The following is a 27966-nucleotide window of genomic DNA, read 5'->3' on the forward strand; positions in this document are numbered from 1 at the left end:
GCGCGCGGGGGGAGGGGGGGGGCGGGGGGGGATGTGCAGACTCGAGGGGCGGGGCAGGGCGACTACCAGTCCCAGCATTCCGCGGGCGGGCGCCTCCCCTCCCGGCGGAGAGCGCTGTCACGTGGGCAGGGACCGGGCGACATTCTGTTCGGCCGCGTCCGAGGGGTGCTGCCCGGCCGTCGTCTGGACCAGACCGCCCGAAGGGCTCCCCTGACGTTGGCTGTTGACGATTTTAAACTCCGCTAGAATCTGTAAGTACATAAGACGTGTACACAACTTTTCCATGTTTTGATATTTGATCCAATATCTTCTTTGGAAAGATCTTCGAGAAACGAACCCTCCCCACCCCCACCTGCCCACTGCAACAGCCTTAAACGGAGCAGGCAGGGGGCATAGTTTTGTTCTGGAGTAGATAAAGAGGCACGGCATCTTGTAAACATTAAATAGGAGGAGGTGGAAATAAGTGTTGGGTTTGGACTTTGAGACGAGAAGCAGAATTCCTCAAAGGCTCAAAATGGAAACGGGAGCTCTACCTGTGCAGGGGGCGCTGACTTCCTTTACGGAACCGCGCCTAACAGCAGCATGTGGCATCTTAATCCTTATTAGACAGTAGTCCCCCCGGCCCAGTCCCCGTTTTGTGGCCTTCACGGTGCTAAACAGGGCAAAGGTGGACGTTTTAGTAAGACTCCACGATTACCCTTTTGCTTACGATTATATGTCTTCCCAGTTGTGTTTCATACCTGATGAGAAAGTTACCGCTTTTTCTCTCCTTCAAGAAAGTGTGTGCTCTTCTCTATTTTATCACTAGTGCTTCATTGTTAGACGTTATACACAAATACAGAAGTGAGTTATCTTACTCTGATTCCACTTACTGTTTTTGTTTCAGTTTTACCTGTCTTTAGGTTTTAAAACATTTTATTTTGGACCTTTATGAGAGATCCTTTCCTTGTCTCCTTTTCAAAGAATTAGGGCTGTGGCAGTCGTGTTTATCGGCTTTCTTTTTTAAGCACGTGATTCGTATGTAAATGACCAGTGGAAAATCATTTAATTTATAAAGGAACTTTATGGTAGTGGAACTAAAAATGTTCTTGGAAGGTTTTGGGTGGATTAGAACAGTTTGAAAAACTGACATTTGCTATGAAAACTTTGAGAGCCGTTGCTCGATAATGTTTATTATGTCGAACACAGACTCCATAACTTGAGGACCAGTTTTGTTGCTGGTTTATCTCATGAGTGACTCATTTAAGCCCAATTTCGCTTATTTTACTTCCTAGTGTAGAGACTGTAATACTGGCCTAAGAGCTCCTGTAATTCACAAAGGGACATAAGAATTTTGCTAATTATTTGAGGATTATTGGGTATTTTAATAATGTATTGTGTCTTGTAAATATAATTTTTTTTTTGCCCAATAAGTCATTTTAAACTGTATTCTATGGAAATTCACATTTCTCTGAAGTGTCACTTGAATTTCCTGAAGGAAAGTATGCTTAGAGAAGCCTTGTCTGCTCGATGCTCTTTTTTATTTAGAATTTTGTGTTAAAATTTCATGAATATTCTACATCTTATGACCACTACTGTGTCCACAAGAGATGATTCAGTGTAGTGATTATATTTTATCCTTAGTTTTGTAAATTTGTGACTAAAGAAGGATATCCCCAACACTGGTTATGAGCTTAGACTTTGGAGTCAGCTGAGTTGAATTCCTGTTCTGTCCCTGTGTGAAAGTCCATGCCCTTATCTGTAAAGTAAAAATTCATAGGATTATTTGGCATATTAAATGGGATAGTTCAAGGACTCAATAAATTGAAGCTATGATTACTAATTGGGCTGCTTTCCTCCTTAACTAATATTAAAGGGGTTGTTGGCACATGATTTTCACAATCAAAATAGGAAGGAAGAAAATTCACCCATAATTCCATTACCCCAACAGATCAAATTATTTTAAATTTTTTATACTCTCTTTTAGCCCTTGACCATAGGTATACTCAATGTAAATGTTGTAACATTTTTACAAAAAGTCAAATTTAAAACATTGGTGTGTTAACTTCTGAGGATTTTGTTTTAATTATATAAATAGAGCTCTCAGTCTGTCTTTAATGTGATCTAGTGAAGAAACAGCAGAACTTTCCTTTTGCGTAATTTCCACCTGCTTTCCCCATTCCAAAAAATGAAACATCTAGTTGCATTTTTATTTAATAGTGCAAATAATAATAAGCAGCTTTTGAGGAGTTTCTTTTTTTGTGTGTCCCAATGGAGGAAAGTGCTGCACATTATCTCTTTAACCTTCACAATGCCTCTTTCATCGAGGTAGTGATATTCCATGTTGTGGTTAAGAAAACCAAGGCATAGAGAAGAGCTCACCAAGTCCTGTGCTGGAGCAAAGACTTGGCGCTCTGACTTTAGAGGCCAGCACTGCAAGGGCTCTTTATCTGTACATTCACTATGTGGGTGGTAGGTCATGTATGTAAGTCGCAGTTGATCCTGGGGCTGACTTACATCTTCTCTGCATAAAAGTCACAGTATTTGCAACTTCATAACTACTACTCTGACCACCACATTTTAAAAATTCTATAGGAAAATAACAAGAATAGGGAAACGTTCAGTGCCTTAACTGACGAGGCATTCACCTCGTTGTGGCAGTAAAAATAATTTACACACAAGTTATTCAGACTAATTTTTCCCTTTTTTATTACAGATAAAATAGTAAACAGGGTTTACAGTGAAAGAACTTTTCTTTAAAGTTGTGTTTCTTAAACTTTATAGCATCAGAATCTACTGGTGTAACTGTTAAAACATAAACTCCTGCACTAGACCCTCAAAGATGCTAGCCTTGTAGGTCTCGGGTAGCACCCAAGAATTTGTATTTCTAACAAGCTCCCTGTGATGCTCATGGTTTCCAGCTAATGAGTTTAGGAAGGAAGCAAACATTGGTGCTGGTTTGTCTAAATTGTTGGCCTGACAGTGAAACCCCAGGAGCAGTGAGCACCTGGGTAGCTCTTGGTTTTCAAACCAGGATGATTTTGGGGGGACGTAGTTGATTCCAGGGCTAACGCAGGGAAAATACACATGAGCCTGAAACACCTTTGTGTTGCTTGAAATTAGGAAGTGCTCAAAAAAAGTTGGGGGCTTTGTTAAAAGGACTTAGGAGCCAATTTGAAGGAGCTCCTTCCTAATGGCCAAAGTTGGAACAATTTGAGCAACAAAATGAGTAATAGCACTGGATTTTAACGCAATGAATAAAGTGAGTATCCCTAAGTTCATACTGACATAATTGAAGAAATAAATAGGTAAGAAGGGACAACTCTTTATTACAGAAGAATTCCAGTGAATAAACATGGAAAGCCGGAAATAGAAACTCACTACTAGACAAATGGCACTGTAGTAATTTCTGCAGACAAATCCACCGGTGATGCTAGTAGGTGAAAGTTTGAGGAAAACCAGGATATTTGCATAGTTTCATAGTGTCTCCCCCAAGATAATTATTAGCTACAAAGGAGAAATATATCTTAACTGTGGAGATACCATGTTAATCAACTGACTGAGGTTAGCGTCACCAGCAATAATAAGACATGGACATCACGAGCCGGGTGATAAGATGCAGTTAGAAGGAAACAACAGCCTTTCTGTGGTGTTATTCTTGCCCAAAAGACAGAACCTCTTTAGCTTTCTAATCATGAGAAAACATTATATGAACCCACATAGAGGGGCAATCTACAAAGTAACTGACCAGTACTTTTTCAGAAACGTCAAGGTCACCAACCTCAGGAAAGGTCCCAAAAGACAAGTAAAGACTGAAAAACTCACAGATTGCAGACTCGGGAGAATTAACAACTAAACGCAGTGTGGGATCCTGGATGACCCTGGAACAGAAAAAGGACACTGGTGGAGAAACTGGTGAAATGTGAACAATCTGTAGTTTAGTTAATTGACTTGTATCAATGTTAATATCTTGGTTTTTTGTGTATAATTGTACTTTAATTTTATGAAATGCTGACTTTAGGAGAAAGGGAATAAAAGATATAAGGGAACTCGGCACTATTTTTGTAACTTTTAAAATTACAGTCATGTACACTTAATGACAACAAGACCTTCTGAGAAGTGTGTCATCAGGCGATTTTGTCGCGAACATCGTAGAGTGCATGTGGTCCCGCCTATTGCTCCTGGGCTACAAGCCGAGATGTCATGTCACTGCACAAAACATCCCGATATTTAATCAAGCACAGGAGAAAATGATGCAATTAAGAGACTCGGTCAACTCGAGATGTCTGAGGCACGACATGCTGTTTTACAGCAAACTTTATAAGTAGAAAGTACACTCTAAAATAACGATAAAAAGGATAGTAGAGGGGCGACCGGTTAGCTCAGTTGGTTAGAGCGCAGTGCTCCTAACAACAAGGTCGCCAGTTCGTTCCATCCCCACATGGGCCACTGTGAGCTGTGCCCTCCACAACTAGATTGAAACAACTACTTGACTTGGAGCACACTTAAAAATAACAGTTTAAAAAGTATCTATGTAGTATAGTACATACGTAAACCAGTAACATAGTATCATGTGCTGTACATAATTGCCGCTATCCTTTTACGTGACTGGCAGCAAAGGTTTGTTCTCACCCGCATCACCCCAAACACATGAGTTACATGTGGCACTGTGACAGCTGTGATGTCTCCAATATCACTAGGCGACAGGAATTTTTCAGCTCCATTATAATCTTAGGGGACCACAAGGCCTACATGGGGCTCTCTACACGGTCTGCTGTTGACCAAAACGTCATTATGCTGCCCATGAAAATAAAAAGTTGAATACAAACATGGCTTGAGATAGATAGTAAAGGCGATTAGGGGAGCTGAGCTAAAACGGGGAATCAGTTATGCTTCCCACTCTTGAAAAGCTTAGCAAACTCTAGTTCTTTGTGTATTGTTTTTGCGTCTGTGGTCAACCTAAACCTGAGATACAAATCAAGGGATTTGGGAGGGAGGAAGAAGGGTAAGAAGGAAGACGTTCTGTACTCAGAAAATATGTATAATATCTGAACTGCTCCAGGCAGTCAGTCCCTACCTAAGAAAGCGTCCCCTGGTGAAGTAATAGGAGTGCTTTTTGTTCCTAGTTTAGTACTTTTTTCAAACTCTTTTTCAAAAATATGAAATCAGTACCAGTTACTAAAAACACTGGAAAAATAAGCGGGCAACTGTGAAAATAATAATACTGGCATATTATGTCAGATATGGTTAGAGGAGTGGGCAAGACTGAGAAACTCATTTAAAACACAGACACAGTAAGCTGGTTACAGGTATAGGAATACCTGAGCTTGGCACTAGGTCTCACTGTTGAAAGCTGTGTATTAACTAAAGCTTTGGCTGCTGGTGTTATCAATTGACACTGTAGACAGAACTTGAACCATGGACATGAGTCCATTGGGGCAAAGTAGATTAAAGTGTAACAGTAAATTTTTAAACCAGCGTTCTCCTTTATGGCATGCTAGCAATGCACACACCTGTTTTGTCAGTTCCTGGGGGGAGAGGAGAACATTCTGCAGCTGTTGTCTTGAGTCAGGATCATATTTTTTGTTCAGCTTATCTGTCCTTCGTAAGAGGGAACAGTGTGTATATGAAATAGTGCTGAAGATTGTTATAAACGCGGCTTCTCTCAGGGATGTCAAGACTTAGCCAAATTAAAAGTAGTTCCTCACAAAACTTAGGCTGAAGGTGTTTTTTTAGGAGCATTTATTTTCATCATATGTTTTAAACAAATTACTTTCGTTTGTGTGAATTTAAAAAGAAGAGTGATTGATTCCTTTTTTCATACTCCTTCGTCTCTCATCATCTAAATTCCAAACTAGTTATGAAACATGAAACTCTTCAAGATTTCTCTGTGTATGAACTTAGGAAAACTGTCCCATACAAAAAAGCTTTGATTATTGATTAGCCTTCCCGTGGAAGAAATATTTAAAATGGGAACTCAAGATGGTTTAAAGCATGTTTTTTCTGTGTGCTCTTGATGTTACATAGCATCTGAGGAGTCAGATGAGGCTAAAGTTTAAGGGATATATTTGCCTGGAAAAGTCACCCCAATCTTGATGCACTCTGAAACTTACATTGTCCTATCACCACAAAGAACAAGGGACTATTTGTCAAGGGCAGATTTGAACTTACTAACGTCCATTGAAGAAAAAGCAAAGATTGAAATAGAATCAGAATATTTAGAAAAGATAATTCTTTAACATGTATTAAGCTGCCATCATTAGTAGATGTACATTTCAGTGGATTAAATAAAAGTGAATTTTCTATTTTCTAATCTTCTAGTAAAGTTCTAGGAAGAATCTTAAATTTTAGTTCTTACACACAAGAAACCTGATTTGTGTTTTTCTTTTGTGTGTAGCATTTGTGCAGTAGGGAAGCTCTTCAAACTTTAGTTTTTGCCCACTGTTATTAGTTAAAATAAAGGCACTCCAGCGTATTCTGTGGGCCTTCCTGAATTTCCTGTGATCTCTGTAAGTGATCTTTTTATGTCCGTCTAAAAGCCCTTACTTAGCCTTTACCTAAAATTGGTTCCAGTCTGGATTCTCTATATTTGTTCTGTAAGTTTTTTCTCTCTATATCCATAGGACTTGGCATTGGGCCTAGTACATGGTGGTTTCCTTAATAACTTACATAATTATGTTGAATAATCAGTAGAGTAATAGTGGTTCTCTAGGTGTTTTCAGCATTTCTATAAGCCTTATAGTAATCATCTATATTTACCTCAAATCAACTGCTTTTGATTTAAGCTAATAGAGTTGGGGAAAGAAGCAACACCTAATGCTTCTGAACCATTTCCGATTCCTTTGGGAGTCCAAAGGTATGTAGTACTCTCTTTCCAGAAAAAAATGCATATGTGTACATAAAAAATTCTGTGTGTCATGTCAGAGGGTTCAGGACTCCCTGAAACCTATCCTAGACCTTTTTGTGTTGGAGTAGAAAATTAAGAGAGGTAATTTTCCTCCACGCCCACCTCTCTATATATACACAATTGAAGAGTATTCTTGTAACTTTGCAAACAGCTTCTGAAGGATTTCTAAGCTCAATTGTCACTGTTTCAGAAAGGTGATATTTTAAAGTGGCTAAGAGTACAGGTTGTGGAACCAGTCTATCTGGACTCAAATACTTCTCTATGACCTGTTTGACCTTGGGCAAGTTGCTCAACCTCTCTGTTTCTCTAAATGGATTATTGTAAGGATTACATGAGTTAATAGCAAGTAAAGGACTTAGAGCAGATAGCTATTGAGCTATTGTTACTAAGTATTATTATCTCTCAGATAGCATTACTGTTGAATACCTGGCCAGGTGAGGTTCTCTGGGCTGTATCTTGCCTGGAAGGAGGGTGCCCTTTTCTAATTTGCACAAAGGCACCAAATGAAATAACGTCCTCCCTTCACACAGATACATGCCTTTATGGAGTTTGCCAAGACAATCTTTCTTTTCCATACCAATATTGGAGAGGTCGCTTTTACTTTATCTCTGAAGAGATAGTTGCTCATAATTTTATGAGAATAAGAAAGATCCAAACCCTTCTATAGGGTTCTTTCCCTCAATATTATCAGTCACCCCCTTGCCTCTGAACAGAGTAACTGATGCAACCTTTTTTGTCCACAATGTAAAAGTTTGGTTTTGCCTATTAATCTCTCTTTCTAGCCCATTGCTATTGCTATTCGACTTGCTTTTTAAAATTATAAAATAATGGATAGCGCTTATATAAGCTACTAGGATTTATGATTCAGTGAACATTCTTGTCTCCTTACCCAGTTAAAAAATATTTATGATTATCTTTGGAATGCTCTGTATGCCCTTTCCAACCCATCTCCTTCCCTCTCGCATCAAAGGTAGTAATTACCCTGTGCTTATCTTTCTTTTCTCTTTAGCTTTATTGCATATTTACCCCTAAACAATATGTCGAAACTTTATGTAAATGGAAACTACGCACACGTGTATGTTCCATTACTTGCTTTTCACTTTTCAAATCAATATTATAGTCTTGAGTTTCATCTGTGTCTGTATGTACAGTATTCCATGGTATGGCAGTACCTCAATTTATCCATTCTACCGTTCATGAACATTTTGGCTGCTATTTTGCTATTATATACAATACTACCATGAATAAATATTTTTATTCATGTTTTTAAAAGCATGTGTGCAAATTTCTCTACGTTACAAAACCTGAGTGGAATTACTGAATTATGGGAAATGCACATCTTCAGCTTTACTAGATAATAGCAAACAAATTCCAAAAGTGGTTGTACCAATTTGTGTTCCTATTGTTAGGGTAGAAGGAGTCAAATTGCTGTGTATTCATTCAAGAAATGTTTACTGGGCTTGTACAGCAGTAAATAAAAATACGAAAACTCTCTTCTCACGGAGTTTATATTTTAGTAGGGACTAATAGCTAAAATATTTAATATGTCAAAATGGTGCATGTTTTATGGGGAAAAAATTAATGCAGCAAGGGGAAGGGATGTTATCTCACTGCTCTTAGAGCCATTAGAGACTAAGGGATGATGAGCTATAACCAGGAAGGGATTCTCATGGTGAGGACCTCAAGTTGCACAGGTCTGATGCGATTGGTTGGTCCTGATGCTTTGCCAGCAGGTAATAATTGTGAAGCTGTGAGGCTGGGTAGTGGGATAGGGGATGGAGTTTGAACATCTTGCCAGGAGCGTTTTCTGCCCTGTTCACTCATCCAATAGTGAGAAGGCTAAGGAATGGAGCAGGGCGGCTGGTAATAGGTGGTCTTATTCAGAGCATTTAGTGCTTTGGGACCCACTTATGGCTCTTGTAGTGGTTCGCAGGACCAGGGGAGCGGTGTCTTGTCAGGAACATGGGGAACACCCGCGTTCTCTTGATTCAGGAATACTTGGAGCTCTAGGACTTGCTTGACTCTCAAAGCTGGAGAAATGAAGGTTGGGGGAAGGGTGGGTTTCTTCTGAGCATTTGGAGCTTTAGGGCTTCTTGACCCTGCCAGTGGAGCTGTGCTGGGAACGGAGGGGTGGTTTCGTCTAGAATCTGGAGAGCCCCCATTGTCAAACTTGTTAATTTTTGCCAGTCTGGTGGATGTGAAATGGTATCTTGTTGTGGTTCAAATTGCATTTCCCCTTTTCACTCTAAAAGTACAAAATTCTCCGTCTTTTCAATGTCAGATGTAGTCATTTAAGTTTATTGCTAACTCCTAAGTTAAACCTCACGATCCTGTGGGTTTAGTCATGATCAGGTACATGTTCCATGTACTAGACACCCAAGATTTCCCAATACAATAATTGAAACTTTTACTTTGGGGGCTCTTGTCAGTAGACCCTCCGGGGAAATCCATTATGCCCTATGTTGTCACCACAGAGGTCGCTGAGTCAGGAACCCCACCTTCTGTGCACTCTGCCGGAAGACCTGAATTGGTAGCGCACACCCACATATTGTTACCTAAACTCAAAAAACACATCAGTATGTCTCTGCGACTGTCTCACCTCATCTAGAGCTCCCATCAAAATCTTGGCCCCAGGTTGCAGCACTGCCGGAGCTGCTCTTCAGTTGCCTTTTGACCTTGCCATTTTAAAATCTGAGAATCACAGCGAATGTTGCTAGTCGTAAAGAAAATGCTTTGGCTGACCACAACTAAGGCTGTAACTCCCTCTGCTTTTCAGGCCAAATCTTGATACAGTTTTAACACTCCTCCCTTCCCTGCGTTCCTTAGGACTCTCACGGGATCAAGCCTCAGAATTCACAAAAAGAACACTGGAGAAGGTCAGGGTATACACTGTACTCGGATGACTTGTGGCACTCCCAAGGTGGCTATCTGCTTGCTCCGTACATCCTGCTACCCCACCTTGTTCACATGTTACATTCATGCCACGAAGAATTCCAAAGATGATGACAGCATCTGCTGATTTACTATCTATTTCCTAAGAAAAGCTCAGGACCATTGCTCAGGATTATGCCTTATTCTTAAACTTAAAATGTGCATCAACCTATACGAATAGATTTGGGCAGTGAGACATGCCCCTCATGGTTTCTTTTTCAACCTTTAAAAGGATTTCATCCATCTTGCTATTGTTAGCTGGGAAGAATATCATTTAATCATTTTGTAAGCTTTTTCCTGGATGGATTGAAGTCTCTTATGGAAAGGCTATCACCATTGTTATTAGCATTACCCCACACCTTATGGGAATACCATTTCACAGAAGAGCTATACAAGAAATCTCAAAGTTCTACCAGGTTAAACATGATTCTGCGAGCCTTATTCCCAAAGTACAGAAGGAATAGAAAAAGGAAACATGGTCCAAAAAAGAAAAAAATTTAAGCTAGTATAAATCTTAAATGAACCAAAACCCTTTCTAGTGCCATTAATAAGAATAACTCCCAATAGATAAATTGGTTTGAACCCATGTGAAATTGTCATGGGGAAACCCATGAGACAATTCTGATCCACCTTGACTGACCCAAATGAGTTCCAAATGCATGTTTCTAATAATATTGTGAGCAACTCAAAACCCATATGAGTCGTCTGAAGTTTTATCCTTTCCAGGTATGTGAAGGATTCTGAGACCCTCCAGCCACCTCAGCATCAGCTGCTCTCTGACTGGGTCCTGATTAAGGTCCGCCCGAGACAGACTTCATTGGATCCACACTCAAGAGGACTCTCCCAGGTTTTCCTGAACCCCCTACATCGCCGTCAAGTGCCAGCGCCTTAAGACTTGGGTACGTGTATTACAACGGCAAGAGTGCCAGCGCCCACAAAGACCCATTGGACCTGTCAGCTCCTCTGTTTGACCAAGCAGACAGAATAGCTTACCAGCAACGCAGAGTAAGCCACATGCCTCTGCATGACATCAGCAACTGATTAACACACAAGAGAAAATATCTAGACTAGCACCCTATCTTTCCTTGAAAAGCTGGGATTTGAAGGAGGTATTCTGAGATCTGTGCTCCTAGCAAGTGACTCATAACGTAATAGAGCGGATCGGTCCCTGAGTTCAGAGACTGAGTTGCAGTTGAGTGAAAAATAGACAACGAAATCTTGAAGAATTGCACGGAGGTGCAAGCCAAATTTAACCTCCTCCAAGTAGGGGTGGTCGGACTGAGAACTTGCTAAAGCAAATCTGTAATAGGACTGGTTATTTGGGTGTCTCTCTTTGTCATTGTTGCCTTTTACTGTTACATTGCTTTCTGTGTTGTCTCTGTAGGCCAGATGTTCTCGGATAATTCACATTGCCCCGACTGTGGACAACAGTGGTTCCCTAGTTTAGAACTAGGCCACTGGTTGTACCAAACTGAACTTGTTGCAAATGAATGTTACCAAGTATTCTTAGACCGTATTAGCAGAGCTGATTATTGCCCTGAGTGCTATCCTGATAATTCTGCTAACAGAAGCCTTATTCTTCCTTGGTCATTCCCACTGGAGTGGGCTCCCCAAAATCTGACCAGGTGGACCTTTGAAAAAGCTTGCCACCCATTTCTTCTGGGTCCTCCACTGGTTAGAAAAAGGATACATGACTCTAGAGTAGCTGGCTTTAACCCTGCGTTACAGTTAATCTTGACCAGAACAGACACAACCTTAAACAAAAAACTTGGCCAAAGCAGTTAACTTCTTAAATAGTCAAAATCATGGTGACTCTAGAGGGTTTTTGTACTAGAAGCTCAAGGAAGATGGAAAAAGGCCTCCTTTTAAATCTGATCCAGACTGTCACTACTTTGGGGAACTGCTTAAATTGTTGGATCTGTTACAATGGTCTACACCTATTTTGTCCAGCACGAATTTAGTCAGTATTCCAGCCAGACTGTTCGTCTAGAACCAGACTATTTCATGTTCCCTGTTTTGGAATTAGCTTACCCCCCTTAAAAAGCTCTACAGCCTCATTATTGACAAATGACAAGGCGAGGCCCATACTGTCTGTAACATAATGATGTTTCTAGGGATAATTTTTGCGGGAAAGCGTCCTCACTGTCGCTTGATTCTAGGTGATTTTGGTAAAGCAGCTAGACATCTTAATAAGAAACTACTTTGTTCTAAATTCCGCCTCTTATATATTAATCAGTGATTATGTATCTCTATATATTGCAATTTATTCATATATAATCATTTATTTATCATTGGCTCTCTTTGGCCTCAGTGTGGCTTTGACATTATCGATAACTGGTCACTGTCAGAGAAATCACCTTCTGTCAGGCAACACCTACATAGGTGAAATAAACACGTGCAGAAATGCCCCTGTCTACACTGCCTGGGCTCTCCATAAACGAAGACTATTCTGTCTCTGTGGTGACTGAACTACCCTGGAAATGCCCTACTCTGGAAATGGAAAAGTCCCTGTACTGTGAGATAGGTGACAAAAGGAGTTACCAAGCTGGACTCCATATGTGTGTTACGGAGTCCGAGGGAAGCGTCCCTCTTAACACTAACCAGGGCCCGCTGGACACAGCCACGTGCTGGCCTCCACTTGTTCAGGAGACGCACGGAACCAGAGTTCGGGTTAAGAAACTTAGAAAATGCTGTTGAAAACATCTCAGAAGCCACTGAACAATGTTCAAATTCCACTTCAGATGCTAGATAATCCTCTGCTTGTGTAGCAGCTCGACAATGTTCTCGAGGCCACAAGTTCTTGCTGTGTTTCCCCTCTGGGATCCTGATCGCATCAGCTTCTGTTATCTTAGTTTCGCAATGCGGCTTGTTGGGCTCCAGACATTTCATCAAAGGCTGCAAGTAGGGGGCAAAGGGTTCTCTCCTTTGAAGGCTCTATCTTATTTGGAGAGAAACTCTTTTTCAAAATGCCCTGCAGCTTTCTTCTTACATGTCATTAAAAGGTACTGGTTCGCCAGGGAGGCCAGGAAGCCAGGCAACAGGGAATGGAGTTGCCGGTGGCTGGGTAGGCACACGTCTCCCCTACTAAAATCAGGACTCTAGGAAGGAAGAAGTGAGGAATGAATGGCTGTTGTATACCTGCCCCATGCTGTGAAACCTAAAGTTGCTTGTTCGTCTGTATTAAGAATGTACCCCAGAGATGTACCCTGTATCCGCCTTATGTCTGTCATAGTGGAAGATGTCTCCTGTTACTGCGCTGAATAAACTGTGTGGACTGCTCACCTGCGTGAAGACTAGTTAGTTTATCATTAACCCTTGGTTAAGAACTTCTCCACTATCCAAAAGCTCACTTCAAAAAGTGAACATTTATGGTGTATTGCTTGTGAGGATGGTGTTACAATCAGTCCCCCTAAATTTTTTCACATACATACTAAGAAACCCTCTACATATGTGCCATTTGAATTTTCAGCAAACTAGAGAAAAGGTCTTTCTGTTTTGACCAGTCTCTCCTTTTTAATACTAAAGACAAATTGAATGGATTTATACCATTGATTTTCAAATCTATCTGCATGATCTTGTCAAAAAATTGCGAATTTCTTGATCTCACAGGAAGTTTGATTCTATAGGTTGCTCACAGGGCCGGGGAATCTGCATTTTATAATCAGTGCCTTAGGAGACTCTTGTCTGCCCTTTCGACCAAACTGGGAGAAATGCAATAGCAGCACAACCATGGTGTATAGTTATCTGGCTTCAACGGATGGGAACTGAGTACTCATAATACTGCAAGATGGAGATAGTTATTGTACTTTGCTGGTGACATATAAAGGCATTTCACGTCAGTCCGAAGGTCATTGTTGATATTTCAGGCTATAACTCAAGTCACATTTTTCTCATTAATTAAAATAATGGGACTCTTGTAGCCCTCCTCACAAACAATTCTGTGTGGTGTCATAAATTAAGTGACTATATGGGCAAGAGAAAGGAATCAAAAATACTAATTTTAATGTTACATTAAGTAGGGTACTTTACCTGCAGACATGATCATATTATCACATACTTGTTATGTGATCTGCTCTTAGAAATAACATCAAGTGGAAGAGTCCATAAAATTGAGCAAGAGAGAAAATTTAGAAAGCTTTGTAGCTTTTCAGCTTAGGTCTTTTCGGTATGACTATACTTGCCTAAAACATTGTAGATGATTCTAGAATACTCCATAGTTACAAATACTGAACTTGAAAGTGTAAGTGTTTGCCTACAATTAATTTTCAAGACAAATGATCTGGAGGGTTATCCATTTTGGATTATGTGAGCCATGTCCATTTCTTCCATATGGTGGAGGAGTCAACAATATTACTTTCACATAATGGTGGCCATTTTTAAAATGACATATAACTACCCCCTGTTATTTTATGGCAGACCTGGGAGTGGAAGATTAGTGGAAACATGCTGGAGCAAACGGGAGAAAATATGTACTAAAGAGAAGGCCGACCTGGGTTGTGGATGACTGAGTTGAGATTCATCTCTAAGTTACACCCCAGGCAAGCCCAGGCACAGAAAGAATTCCATGACATCTAGAGTATGTGGCCATCAGCATGTTACAGATACCTTTATAGATATCTGTCAAAGGGAGACGAGTCATACCCTGTCCATCTCTTCAGTTTCCCCCCCAACAGCCTTTGACTCTCCATGGAATCTTGGGAACAACTTGAACACTGCTTGTTGTAGAAGAAAAATGATGGCTTTGCAGCCAGCTGACCTGGGTTTGTCTTCAAATTATGACAATATTGAATGACCTTGGGCGATTTCACCTCTGTGTCCAGTTTCTTCATCTGTAAAATAGAAGAAATAATTAAAACCCATACATGATAAGATTGTGAAGATGAAATAATACATAAAGTGCTTTTGAATGCTGCCTGGCCCAAAGAAGGCACTCTGTAAATGTTAGCTGTCACTGTCTTCGTGTGTTTTACGTTGTCTGCACAGCGGGATGATAAGTTGTTTAGGGCCAAGATATCTGCTGCTTTTTATCTCTAGAGCGTAAAATGGCATCATGCACTAAAATAAATGTTTAGAAATAGAAAAAAAGATACATATTGAGCCCTGACTGCCATACATTTGTCAACGATGGCATTTATATCTAAACTACCATCCAGGATTGGCTGATTCTCTTTTGTCCGTCTTTGCTGCTAAACTTGTAATTTCCCTCTCCTTTAAAAAACAATTTCCATCTCAGTGTTGCAGATAACAGTGCTTTTTGATACCTGCCTGCCTCTTCCTTTTTGTGTAGGTCTCCTCCAGATCTCCATGCCATCCTCTCCTTCCTGGTTGCCATGGCGGGACTAGAAGTTTCCAGGATGGACTAGCGGTTGGGTGAGGGGTTCTACTGCTTTCCCAGCCCCGATTTTGTCCTCACAGGCAGCTTTTCCTTATCCTGTGTCCTCCCAGCTGGTTGTGACAAAATATATGGGAGACTGTGGTTGAATGATGCCTCTGGAACATAAGCCCATTACATGTAGGCTCAAACAATCACCATTTCATGCCTTTCCTTTTGATTCTTTTCCCCACAGAAGCTAATTTATTTTATTACTCATTTAAAACATTTATTAACTACATCAAACAGAACAGCGCAGAAAATAGCATTCACCTATGTACTCAGATCTAACATGAACATTTTGCCATATTTACCTCAGTTCTCTTTTCTTAAAGATACTTGACAGGTACAGTCGAATCCCATTCTTGTTCACGTCTTCCTCTGCAGAAGCGAGCACTAAGTGGAAGCTGATGTGTATCCTTTCTGTTCATGGGTTTAATTTTGCATTTTATATCTATTTAAACAATGTACAGAGCAATAAAAAAGAATTGGACACTTTCAAAATTTTACTACTCAATAACATTCCTATATAATCTGATCAATCTGTGGAGTTACCCTTATAACACTTAATTTTGCATGTTGGACTCTGCTAAACTTGGTTGTTAGCACAGTGCAAAGACCATCCTGTGTACTGGACAGTGAACACCTACCAGGTTGTCAAAGCATTGCCATTGGTACAGGGAGATGGAGCCGAAAGGCGACATCTTACAAGACCGAGCACAGGGCAGCCACATCTGCAAAGGAAGTAGTGAGGCAAATCTGTGTCCTTCTCTAGAGAAGTCCCAGGATATTGACATTAAGGACGCCTCCTTCAGCCTACCACATGGTGCATTCTCTGTAAATGGAGAATAAAACCTTATTGCTTTCACCAGTTTCCGGCCCTCATGGAGCCAGTTAAAACAAAAAGATAAAAGTTTTGCTGCAGATTGCAGAATCCCAGGCAAGTGGAGATACCTCCAGTGATGAGCCTAAGTTTCATTTATGTGGAAAAATGAATCATCATAACCTTCACATATGGGGCACTGAAAACCAACATTTCACAATCAAACCGAAAAGGGCTTTGCTACACATAAATGTTTTTGTGCCATATGGAGCACACAGGTCTTCATCAGTTCCTTTTTGCAAAAGTCCCCATCAAAGTTACCATTTTTTTTTTTTTGGAACATACTACGGAATGTTTTTTCCTACAGCTGCAGAAAGCCTCCAACATCCCACTTCCATCAGGGTGAGGCTCTGCCTCACTTCCATTATACAGTGCAGAGGTCCCTAATGTACACGCTTCCTGGTATGGACTGGACACTGTTCCAAAGATTGCCCTGCCTCTGGAATAGTGGCCTGCAGATCTCCCAGAACCCCCACAAGGTGACTTCTTGTGAGGATGTCTCGAAGCTCCATGTCTGTACCATTTCTTCCTTGCAGCCTTGAGGGAAAACCGCTTCAGCTGTGAACATGAACACATGTTACAAAGGGCCTGAAGAAATGGCCTACAGGAATGACGTGTGCCTTGAGACAAGAAAGGAGCACCCTGGGCATTTGTCAGATTATAGAAATACCTGTGGTGGTTTCTTTGCAGGATGTTGACGGGCTGCCATCTAGGTACGAAGTAACACATTTTAGAGAGCAGTTCTGTTTGAAATAAAGTTTATTGAGGATATTCTACATGCGATAAAATGTAGAGATTTAAGTTTGATGACAAGTGTAACCACTACCTCAATAAAGATATGAAACACTTTTGTGACCCCAAAATGTTTCCTCATCGGTACTTCTCCCAGGAAACACAGATATGCTGTGTATGCTGTGTGTCCGTAGGTCTGCACCAGCAGAAAGGACGCCTGTCTCCAACTCCTCCCTTCCCTTCTAGTTTATCATTGGTACCACTATTCATTTGTTCATTCATTCATTCATTCATTCATTCATTCATTCATATCTTTTCAGTTAAAATATGGCACTGTTAGGCATTTGGGATTAAAAGTTTTTTAATTTTACAAAATTGTGCTGTAAGAAAGATACAAAGGAAGGCTAGTTGGCTAGCCTCAAAATGTACACTTTACAAAGCTCTTTCACATATATTTTTTGTTTGTTATTGCGGTAAACTTGGTATGTAATATTATACAAGTTGCAGGTGCACAACATTATAATTTGACATCTGTATATATTACAAAGTGATTACCATCAAAAGTCTAGTTACCATCCTTCACCATAAAATTGACCCCCTTACCCTCTGGTAACCACAGATCTGTTCTCTGCATCTCTGAGTTTTGTTTTGTTTGTTCATTTATGTTGTGTGTGTGGTTTATTTTTTCTAAGATTCCACATGAGTGAAATCATACGGTATTTGTCTTTCTCCGTCTGACTTATTTCACTTAGCGTAATACCCCCAAGGTCCATTCATATTGTCCCAAACGGCAAGATTTCATTCTTTTTTTATGGCAGAGTGGTTGGTATTCCATTATATATATATAGGTACCACATCTTCTTTATCCATTCATCCATCGATGGACACTTAAGTTGTTTCCGTATCTTGGCTATTATGAATAATGCTGCAATGAACATAGGGGTGCAGATATCTTTTTCAATTAGTGTTTTCAGATTCTTTGGACAAATATCCAGAAGTGGAATAGCTGGATCATATGGTAGTTCTTCAATTCTTAATTTTTTGAGGATCACATATATTTTTGTATTTAGCAAACCTTAATCGCTTTTACAGATAATGAAGGTTAAGTAACTTTGGATAGCATTGTTTTTGACAAAAAATAAGATTTAACTATAAAATGATTTAACTATACAGTTTTTATTGCTTTTAACCTCTGATTTGGATTCCTTTTGTATATAGCTTTGGATTCCTTTTGTATATAGCTCATACTAGTCTTCTTTCAGTACACCTTAAAATGCATTGTATAAAAAGTGATGTGTCTGTATTTTACAAAAGAATACCACTAAGAAGGCAGTGATGAAACTCCAAATGTGTATTTCCTACTCCTAATACCAAGGAAGCCATCTTAGTTTGCAGGTAGCCCCTGTGCATTGGTACTTGTTAAGTATAAGTAAAAGCTTCTGACAGGCAAATTCTGAAAAATTTATATGGAACAGAAATAGAAAACATAAAGGAAATCTGCAGTGATGAATTCAGTAGTGACTTACATTTTCACTCTTAGAATTACTTTTTATTTCAATTTCATAGATGTTCTCTTTAAGATTCTGGTTACTTGGTCTTACTTTTTACTCCTTTCAACCACACTGGAACATATTAGGAGATTATGGCATTCAAGGTTAATAATCTGAAGCTTTTTTCTGTTTCTAGTCTAGGAAGTGAAATGATCCTCAAGAAAGCCAGAGAACATTTTTTTCTTCACTAGAAAAAGTTTCAGAGAGGAAATAAACTAAACAGATTTAATAAATACAGCTGAAATTGGCATTTCTTCCACGTATTAATGAAAAATCATTTAATTTTTTTGTTTTCATTTTCATTTTAGTCACTCTATATATGCCTTTCCTGGGTCCACGGGAAGCATGAGTCTTTTGGGACTTGGGACAAGAAGAAAACAAGACATCTTCACAAGGAAAACTAGACACTAACAAAAAGTATCCCAAAGTCTGAAGAGACAGCAGGCAAACATGGCCGACGGAGGACTCAGGGATCCTTCGGAGGGTAAGGCTCGTTTGTACAGCATTGAAGTTTGTGTTGTAGGAAACGAGGGCTGTGCTGAGAGAGAAACTCTCTGATGACTCACACCTGGTTTGAAAGTAACAAAGAAGTTAACTTAATTCATTTGTTACGATTATCTTACTCTTTTATATTTACTAAATTTTACCATAATACCAGATTATAAGTAAGATGAATGTTTTAGAGACTGCAATCGTAGAATGGTATTAGAAAAATGCAGTGCATCCTAAAAATATATGGTAGACAAATATTTATTTAAAAAATCAAGAAAACTGAGATATGGTATATATTTAGAGGGGATCTTTCAATTATAGGGACAGATGAAATTTAAATTCATCCTACTTATGGGTAGGATATACAAAATAGGCAAAATATGAAGTCGATTTTTCAGAAGAGAAGAAGGGCATATTTATTTAAATCTTTTACCAAGGACGTTTTTAAAATATATAAAAGTTAGAACAGTATAATGAACCCCCAAGCACTCAACATCTAACTTCAACTACATAATGGTGATCTTGTGGCCTGCCTTGCAATATTTAAATGAGAATCCAAGACATTATATCATTTTATTTGTAAACAGTTTATATCTCTTAAAGATAGATTTAAAAAAAATAACCAAAATAGCATTATCACACCCGAAAATTAGTAATCATTATTTCTTAATATCATTACATATCCATGAGTATTCACATTTCCCCAGTTGTCTAATAATCTTTTTTCTCTTAGTTGGGTTTTTTATTGTCTGTTTGTTTATTTTTACAGTTGGGTCACACACAGCATTTGATTTATGTATCTTGTAGGTTGCCTTCTTTTTTTAAGCTTTGTTATAGAAAATTTCAAATGTATATAGAGAGATGAAGTGAAACCCATGTAGCCATCAGACAGCTTTATCTACTGTCAACATATGGTTAATATTGTTTCCTCTATACTCCCTCACTTCTCCTTTTTCCTAACCATTGATGAGTAAATACTTGAAAGCTTATCTAAATACTTGAAATCCTTATCTAAAAGATAAGGATTGTTTTCAAAAATGTTATCACAATACCTTTATTCTAAAAGATGAACAAAAATGTCCTAGTATCATCAAATAAAAGGCATGCAAATCTTCCTGATTGTCTCATAAACATTTCTTTAGCAATTGGTTTCTCAGACACTGGATCTAAACAGTGTTGCACACACTGCATTTGGTTGCTGTGTCTCTGAAGTCTCTCTTACTAGGTCACCCCTCTTTTTTTTTTTTTTTTTTCCTTGCTATTAGGAAAGAAACAGAGTCTTTTGTCCCTTGGAATGTCCCACATTCTGGATTTTACTGATTACATTCCCGAGGCACAATTTAATACATTACTCAATCCCTGTATTTCTTAGAAACTGGTAGTTAGCTCTAGAAGCGTGATCAGATTCAAGTTCAGTTGTTTTGCAGGGGTGCTTCCTGCGTGGTGTAGTGCACTTTCCCATTGAATTGGGAGGTTAACAACGTCCGGTTTTCCCTCTTTTTGTGTTAAGACTGATCAGTGGGACAGCAGTTGTCTGTCTGGCCATCCATTATAAAATTCCTCATTAGCTCTTTGCATAATGGTTTTAGTTGCTGTTGATGATGATTGCCTAGATCCATTACTTCATTAGAGAAGAGGATGTATTATTTAATACAACTAAATGTTGGTTCTGTCATTCAGAATGTTTTACATTGCTGTTAGGTTGGTGCGAAAGTAATCGCGGTTTTTGCAATTATTTTTAACCTTTTAAACCGCGATTACTTTTGCACCAACCTAATATTGGTTAAATTTATTAACACGATAATAAATTGGTCTTAATCTCTTAGTGGATATCAGGAGAAATAATGTTTAGGAAGAATGCCTTGTAAACCATAAAAATCTATATAAATATTACTTATTATTTATCCGGGACTTTGTTAAAACACAAAAACAAAAAAAAAAGGGGGGAAATGTTTTCACTAAAAATGATAATTTTTTATCTCAATAGACTCTCCAAAGGATTTGGAAAATGACCCATCACTAAATGCTCAGGTACAGGAGACCACAGTTACAGCAAGTACCACTGAAGAAGCAGCGCAGACCCTAAACCCTGCCTCTGGTTTCAACAAGGACCACCAAGAGGTAGAAACAATAGGTTCAGGAAGTGCAGATACAGACGAGCAGTCAGCAGGTCCGGATGAAACAAATAATGGGAACTATCCAAAGGATGAAACAGAACATGAGACCAAGCAGAGTTTTCAGGAGGGAGAACAAGGGCATCAACTCTCTTCAGAAAGTCTGGGAGAAGAACCCAACAGTTCTCCAAGTGGCAAGGCAGGAGGAGCAGATGCACCCTTAGAGAACATCTCTGCCGCCCTCCCCGAGGAAGCGAGCGACAGACCCAGAGTGCCCCGGGAGCCACCTGCCATAGACCCTGAGGATGCCCAGTCTGGTCCTTCCAGTGCAGGGCAGGAGAGCCAGGGCACACTGAGGAGGCGACTGCTGGCGCCAGGTGAGAGAACCCACTGAACTTCTGTCCTGTTTTGTATTGCTCTGTCGCCGAGAACACAACATAGGACAAGGTCCTTTCCAGAAAACCTGTTGCTTTCCTAGGATTAAGGCCTTTGGGCTTCGCCCGAGGTCGCAGAAGAGACTGAGTTGGGATTAGAATGAGGTTTCTCATCAACTAGATCAGCTCGTTCCATGACATAAAGTTGCTTCCCACACTTAAACTGCATTTTTAAACGACGTTTTTATTTATTTACTGTTTGTATTAATGCAGTATGATTGAAAAAAAAAGGGCATGACTTTTTAAAAATTCACCTCTCTGGCTTTTTCTTTATTTCTTATGAGCACGTTTTCATTTACATTTTTTAAATCTTTATTTTTGGGGAAACTAAATCCTACAAAAATGAAGAGATAGGGATATTTAAAACCCAACGTCCGCAGTACCGTAAGTACCCTTCACGCAGTCATTTCAGTTGTATAGGACTTGGAACAAATCAGTTCATTTTTCTACATCTGATTTTCCCCACTTGTAGATTAAGAACAAGCATTATATCTCCCCTTATGAAGATAATAGTTACAACGTGCTGTGCCCTTACTGGAAATCAGGAGACATGGATTCTAGTTGTGGCTCTCCCACTTGCTAACTTAGGTGACTTTGGGCCAGTCTCAACTTCCTGGCACTTCAGTTTCCTATTTAGTAAAATGGAGAAGTCGGACACCAGATGCTCTCCAACTCTCACCTTCTGTGATTGTGTTTTATAAGTACTCTGAGGAGCTCAGTCTGAAATGCCTATTTGTCAGTGCAAAGGCATATACAGTGTAAGATATCCTGTTCACCAGGGACTTGACAAAGGGCTGGAAATTCATGTTTCACTATAAATCAATGACTGATCTCAAATATCTGTTTCATTCATTAATCATTAGGACAGTCTGTAGCTTCAGTGAAGGCAAGGACTGTTGTCTCTCATTGTGTTTCTGTGGTACCTGGCACAGAGAAGCAACTTTATGAATATTTGTTAAATGAAGGAATGAATGAGATTTGTATGGACCATTATCTGCCATCAGAATTTCACTGGTATGCAGGTTCACTGAAGAGAGGAAGAAAATATTGTTTTAAAATGTAGTTTATTTGTGGGAAGCAACTTAATATAATGGAACGAGCTAATCTAGGAGGTGAGAAACCTTGTTCTAATCTCAGCTCAGCCACATCTCTTTATGTGACCTTGAGCAAAACGCTTAACAACCCTGGACCTTTTCATGATAGGGAAGGTGGGGGCTGGAGTAGGTGTTCACTAAAGATCCTTTCAGTCCTTAAATTCCGTGATGTGATATTTTAAAAATCTGTTTTTTTTGGTGTGATATAACTAAATGAACCCTCCTTTACAGCTGAACATGATTCTGCTTCTTTATGTTAACAGAGTATGCCATTTGAGGTGTTTTTCCAGGAAGGGTTATGAGCAGTACTCAGCTTTCACTGTGACACGAGGTACCTGCCTGGGTTCAGGCACACACCTAGACTCTAGAGTGACTTAGCTTAGAGTGCTCCCGCCCTCCTTTCCACCTACACATTGAAAGATGGGTGTCTCACCCCACACCTACATTTTTATACAGTTGATCAATTTTCTTAACCTTGTATTCCCTGCTTTGTATACCTCTTTCACTAAGAGTTTCAAGCTTGCTTTTGTCAGCTATTTTGCAACTTCACAGTAATCTCTGCTGTCTCTAAGAGTCGTGCCTCGTTCTCTGTATCCTTGGGGACCTGGAAGAGCCCTGTGAGACTTGAATACTGGAATTGTTGCCCTGTGGTGTTGAGTCTCACATGTGGCTGACATTTCTTACACTGCTTCTTAATTTTGTACGTGTTGTTGAATCACAGTTGAGATAGTTTGGCTGCAATAAGAGGATACTCGCTTCTTTGTCCTTGATGGAAGGGCCAGGGAGGAATTATGAAGGTAGCAACAGCAGCCTCCTTAAATGAATTTCGGAGCCCTACATTTTATTCTTCTAAGCAGAATACAAGTTACAGTGAGCCTTAAGGAAAAGACGGGGGGAAAAATTTGCCTTGTATTAAAAAAAACTTTACAAAGTATAGAAATCCTTTCAGTCAAAGAATTCTGTTTTGGTACGAGGTATAAAGGTATACACACTGTCATTTGTGTACTGTCTGGAAATAATGTTCTCTTTTTTTTTGCCCCCAGAAGCTGAAAGTCACCAACAAGAAATACAAAAATTGGAAGAACACAGAGAAAATACACAAGGAACTATACGAAAGAATAGTAAAAAGGAGTTTCTTAGCTACGGTGAGAATAAAACTGGTCTTACTGCAGTGTTGATTCACATTCAGAAATCATGAGACAATACCTAGACACGTTGCAGATTCTTTTATGTGTTTTAAGACAATGTGTGATAGTAATTGTAAAATAGAGCGATAGAGTTGTAGGGATTTTCCTTTAGGGGTGCTGGCTGGTGCTTTGTCATCCTTAACAAAATGGGAATTCCCACAGGAGGAAAGACATCTCATAAACAAGAAACTAAAACTGCCTTTTCCATTAGAGAGTATTAGTAACATTGCAAGCGGCATTTTTACGTTTTGAGCCTTTAGAAGAAAAATGGCCTGATACAGATAGTAGGTACTTTGAGAAGGTGGAAGAATAAATCTATAGCTCATTTCTAAATCACAACTTTATATTATACTGTAGCAAGATATTATAGCAGCGAATACATGAACTTAGCATTTACCTTTTAACAAAGATATTGTACGTTCAAATAATTAAATCTAAGAAATCAGAAAAGGTATATCTGGTAGATTTTAAGAGCAGAAAGTTTAAAGGATTTTGGCAAAAGAAACTTACCACAACCAACAAAATGTAACAGTAGCTCTACCTCATATTTCAGTTCACCTCAGGCTTTGTTTTTGACTCACATCCGCTCCAATTTTGTCGTTTGTCGTTTCATCCCCTGACAGGCTCCATCTTCCTTGGCTTCCTGGTTCTGACTGTTGTTTTGCTAAGCTCTGTTCATAGCTACTATTCCTCTCCAGCACAGCAAGTGCCCAAAAATCCAGCTTTGGAGGCCTTCTTGGCTCAGTTCAGCCAGTTGAAGGATAAATTTCCGGGCCAGAGTTCCTTTTTGTGGCAGAGAGGACGTAAGTTTCTCCAGAAGCATCTGAATGCTTCCAAGCCCAGCGAGCCCGCCACCATCATTTTCACAGCAGCTCGAGAGGGAAGAGAGACCCTGAAGTGCCTGAGCCACCACGTGGCGGATGCCTACACCTCTTCCCAGAAGGTCTCTGCCATTGAGATCGATGGGGCTGGAAGAAGCCGGCAGGACAGCGACGTGGTCAAGCTGCTGGTTGACATGGCGCTGAGCTCTGGCTTTGAGAATGGCCAGAAGGCTGCCGTGGTCCACCGCTTTGAATCCCTTCCCGCGGGCTCCACCTTGATCTTCTACAAGTATTGTGACCACGAGAATGCCGCCTTCAAAGACGTGGCCCTGGTCCTGACCGTTCTCCTAGAGGAGGAGACATTAGAAGCAAGTGTCGGCCCAAGGGAAACGGAGGAAAAAGTGAGAGATTTACTCTGGGCCCGCTTTACCGACTCAGACACACCCACGTCCTTCAACCACATGGACTCGGACAAGCTGAGTGGCCTGTGGAGCCGCATTTCCCACCTGGTGCTGCCTGTCCAGCCAGTGAGGACCATAGAGGAACAGGGGTGCCACCTATAAGCTAAGCCCAGAGCTGGTTATGGAAGTTGGAGGTTGACGAAAAAGTCAGTTTAAAAGCCTTCCACTTACATGGAAGGAGATTGATGAATGTGAACAAATCACCGGAAATGCCCAAATAAGCTTATTTTAGGAAACAAATTTATTTTTTACTTTTTGTAACGTTTTTCTACTCAAAGCTTGACAAAGTTAAAAGTTGTTGACTTTACCTTTCAAGCCAATCAGGTTTGAAATATAGTATGGTGTATATAACAGAGGATTATAAGACAGCAACAGAATTATTGCACAGGAAAGGAATCTGCCAAGAGTAACTACAGAGTGGATTCTGTTTTCTTGAGATTCTAAAATGCCTTTCGGATAGTATTTGGACTAAAGCAATTACAGTTATGAAGCAATGATAATTTAAAAAGTTTTTTTTTTGTATCCTATGTCAAACATTTTAAAAACTTATTTTAATAACCTAGTTGTGGGATTACATTTTATACTAATTTGCACTTTTGAATAGTATGAAAAAAGGAAATTTGAATTCAAATACTTAACCTAAATACTATACGGAAGGCACTGTACTATTTTTCTGTGAATGAGCTGGGATGAAAGCAGCTGTACCCAAGAAGTGTTCTTAAAAATTGGGGGAATTGTTTATAATCATTGGAAACGAAGTTCCAATTGGCTGTGTCTGTTCCATTACGTGGCACTCCTAAGAACGGTCACCATGCTCCTGGAATATTTCAGTGAGGTTTTGGGATACATTTTCTCTTAAGTCACATGATTAAAGTATGGAAGGAGTTTCAGAAACAGTAAGAAGATAATAGAGATTCTTACTGATACCTAAAAAGAGATCACGAAGAGCTGGGGGAAGAATCTATTTGAAACGCATATGTCTCTTCTAACCAAGGCCTTATGTTGTGCTCAGTTGAGGTAGGGGCATACCTAACGGGGCATACCTAAAGGGACTTTGTGAAGCAATCTTCCAACAGATTTGAGGAAGGAACTGCCTGAACACAAAGTTAAAGCATAGTGAATATAATATCAATATCGATCTAAGGTAAACTCAGAGGAAATTGGAGAAATATCTATACAGCATATGCAAAATTTTTCTGCCTTTCTAGATCTCAGTTGCTAGCATTACATCACACAGACCGATGATGCCTTGTACAACTATTCCATTGGCCTGCTGACCTATGCTACCTCGGATCTGTAACCAGTGCGAAGTGTGCATATCTAATCTGCCAGTGACTCAGATCACAGCTGAAGCAAAGAGTCTTAGTTTTTCATTCAGTTGAATATAGTTTCTCAGCCTTTCCTTTCAATGTAATTTAGAAAAGGAAATTTAAGAAATGTTAACAAATCTTTTTAATATGTAGCCTTCGATAAAAAACACTTCTTCCTTGTATAAGTGCAATCAACTGAAAATGTTGTCAGTTTTCTGTCCACTACTTCAAAAATCATTGTACAAAGAAGCAGTATATTATTAGCTCTGGGTCTTTTCATGAATAAAATGATTATTTTTAAAGTGTAAAAATTTGTATTTTTAAATGTACAAATAATTAAAATTTATTATCTAATATACTCAGTTTAATTTCAACTCAGTTGTTTCTATTTTTTGCATTTTTCAAGTTTCCGAATGTTCTTGTGTATCTTGTTATTCACCTTTCATTAGTATAATAGATAGCTTGTTTATTTGACTTAGAACAATGACGTGGGTATATGATACCATATGTGATACTGAAACATCACCATTCATTATTGTAGAACAACTCTCATTACATATTAACATAAGTCACTTCTTGATTAATAGCAGAGTTCTAGAAGGAGCAACTGGTAGAATCAGAAATTGTCTCTGGACTTGAGGGTTTTTTTCCTGTGGTGCAAATTTTAGGTTCCCTACTTAATTTCCAAGGGGTGGTGGAGAAGTCTAGGGGCTTCATATCGCTAAAGGTAGTCATGATCTTGTTTCTGTTTCTTTAAATCAATAAAATAATTTCAGTGTATTTCATTTGAAGGCCTCTGCGCTTACAGTGGTTAAGAATTAGCATTCTGTCACCCACCATCCCCCAGGTGAACTGTGCAGCCGCTGAGGTGGTTTTGACCCTTTCACAGTTGTTAATTGTTTGATTTACACTTTTATCTGTTAAAGACAGGAAGCATAATGAGCACTGATGTTAAACTACATATAACAAATATACAATGTGAAAGTGGTAATAATTCAGCTATACGATCTTTACCAAAAATTGTATGTAGGTATCTAGCACTTCAAAAACTAATGTTAAATAGAAAATATAATTGTTATATCTGCTTAGGATTATTTAATGGGAATAAAGCTTATATCTATACACAGTTTACTTGTAAGAAATAGCAGCGTGAAAACTTTTTTATCATTTGAAAATAAAACAATAATTATAAAAAACGAGTGCATCTTTGTAAAGCCCTTAATATTTCATTTAATAAAAGCAGTTTGTAATGTTTTTCAAAAGTTGAATATGTAGTTAAGTATCAGTATTCATTTTAATGTTTTGTTCACTGATTTATGCATAATATATTTCCTTTTAACATTTATTTGTTGAAAAGTCGGGTTTTTTATTTTAAAAATTAAAGTATCTTGAACACGCTATCATTGTTTATATTTGTCTTTATATACATACTGTGAATATTACTGATTACAGATCCCTTTATCATAATCTGTGGAAATACGAAAGGATTATTCGAGATTTTTTTCCAAAGATGTCTATGAAATGATCAGATACTGAGGGTTCTGAGTCACATACTTGTGAATAATAATATATTTGCAAAAAAGGTGTTACCATGTCTAGAGAGAACTAAATAAAGTTAAGATAGCCATATAAAACTGTTCCTCAAAAAAACTTTCAGATATGCTTTATTCTTATTTATGTTGTTAGGGTGTAGCCTACAT

At 39.1% G+C, this 27966-nt stretch overlaps 2 protein-coding genes across 5 annotated transcripts; both read left to right on the plus strand.

Annotated features, from left to right (window-relative positions):
- The first annotated feature begins 103 nt into the window (after window positions 1-103).
- On the plus strand, window positions 104-27909 carry LOC308487524 (torsin-1A-interacting protein 2-like). 4 transcript variants are annotated; one of them, XM_081025875.1, is made up of 7 exons: window positions 104-251; window positions 10544-10716; window positions 16608-16784; window positions 18662-18837; window positions 20833-21336; window positions 23531-23632; window positions 24298-27665. In XM_081025875.1, the coding sequence occupies exons 4-7, from the start codon at window positions 18804-18806 to the stop codon at window positions 25056-25058; spliced, it is 1401 nt and encodes a 466-aa protein (XP_080882001.1). In that variant the 5' UTR covers window positions 104-251; window positions 10544-10716; window positions 16608-16784; window positions 18662-18803; the 3' UTR covers window positions 25059-27665. The 4 variants fall into 4 exon arrangements, with proteins under 4 accessions (XP_080882001.1, XP_080882000.1, XP_080882002.1 ...); XM_081025874.1 differs by lacking the exon at window positions 16608-16784 and having other exon boundaries at window positions 117-251; XM_081025876.1 differs by lacking the exons at window positions 10544-10716; window positions 16608-16784 and having other exon boundaries at window positions 124-251; window positions 24298-27909.
- On the plus strand, window positions 11066-14644 carry LOC308487527 (torsin-1A-interacting protein 2). The gene has a single exon (XM_081025888.1). It carries the CDS (start codon window positions 11207-11209, stop codon window positions 11600-11602), a length of 396 nt encoding a protein of 131 aa, XP_080882014.1. The 5' UTR covers window positions 11066-11206; the 3' UTR covers window positions 11603-14644.
- Window positions 27910-27966: the final 57 nt, after the last annotated feature.

This window comes from Rhinolophus hipposideros (genome assembly GCF_964194185.1).
Source record: "Rhinolophus hipposideros genome assembly, chromosome: 19".
NCBI classification, from domain to species: Eukaryota; Metazoa; Chordata; class Mammalia; order Chiroptera; family Rhinolophidae; genus Rhinolophus; species Rhinolophus hipposideros.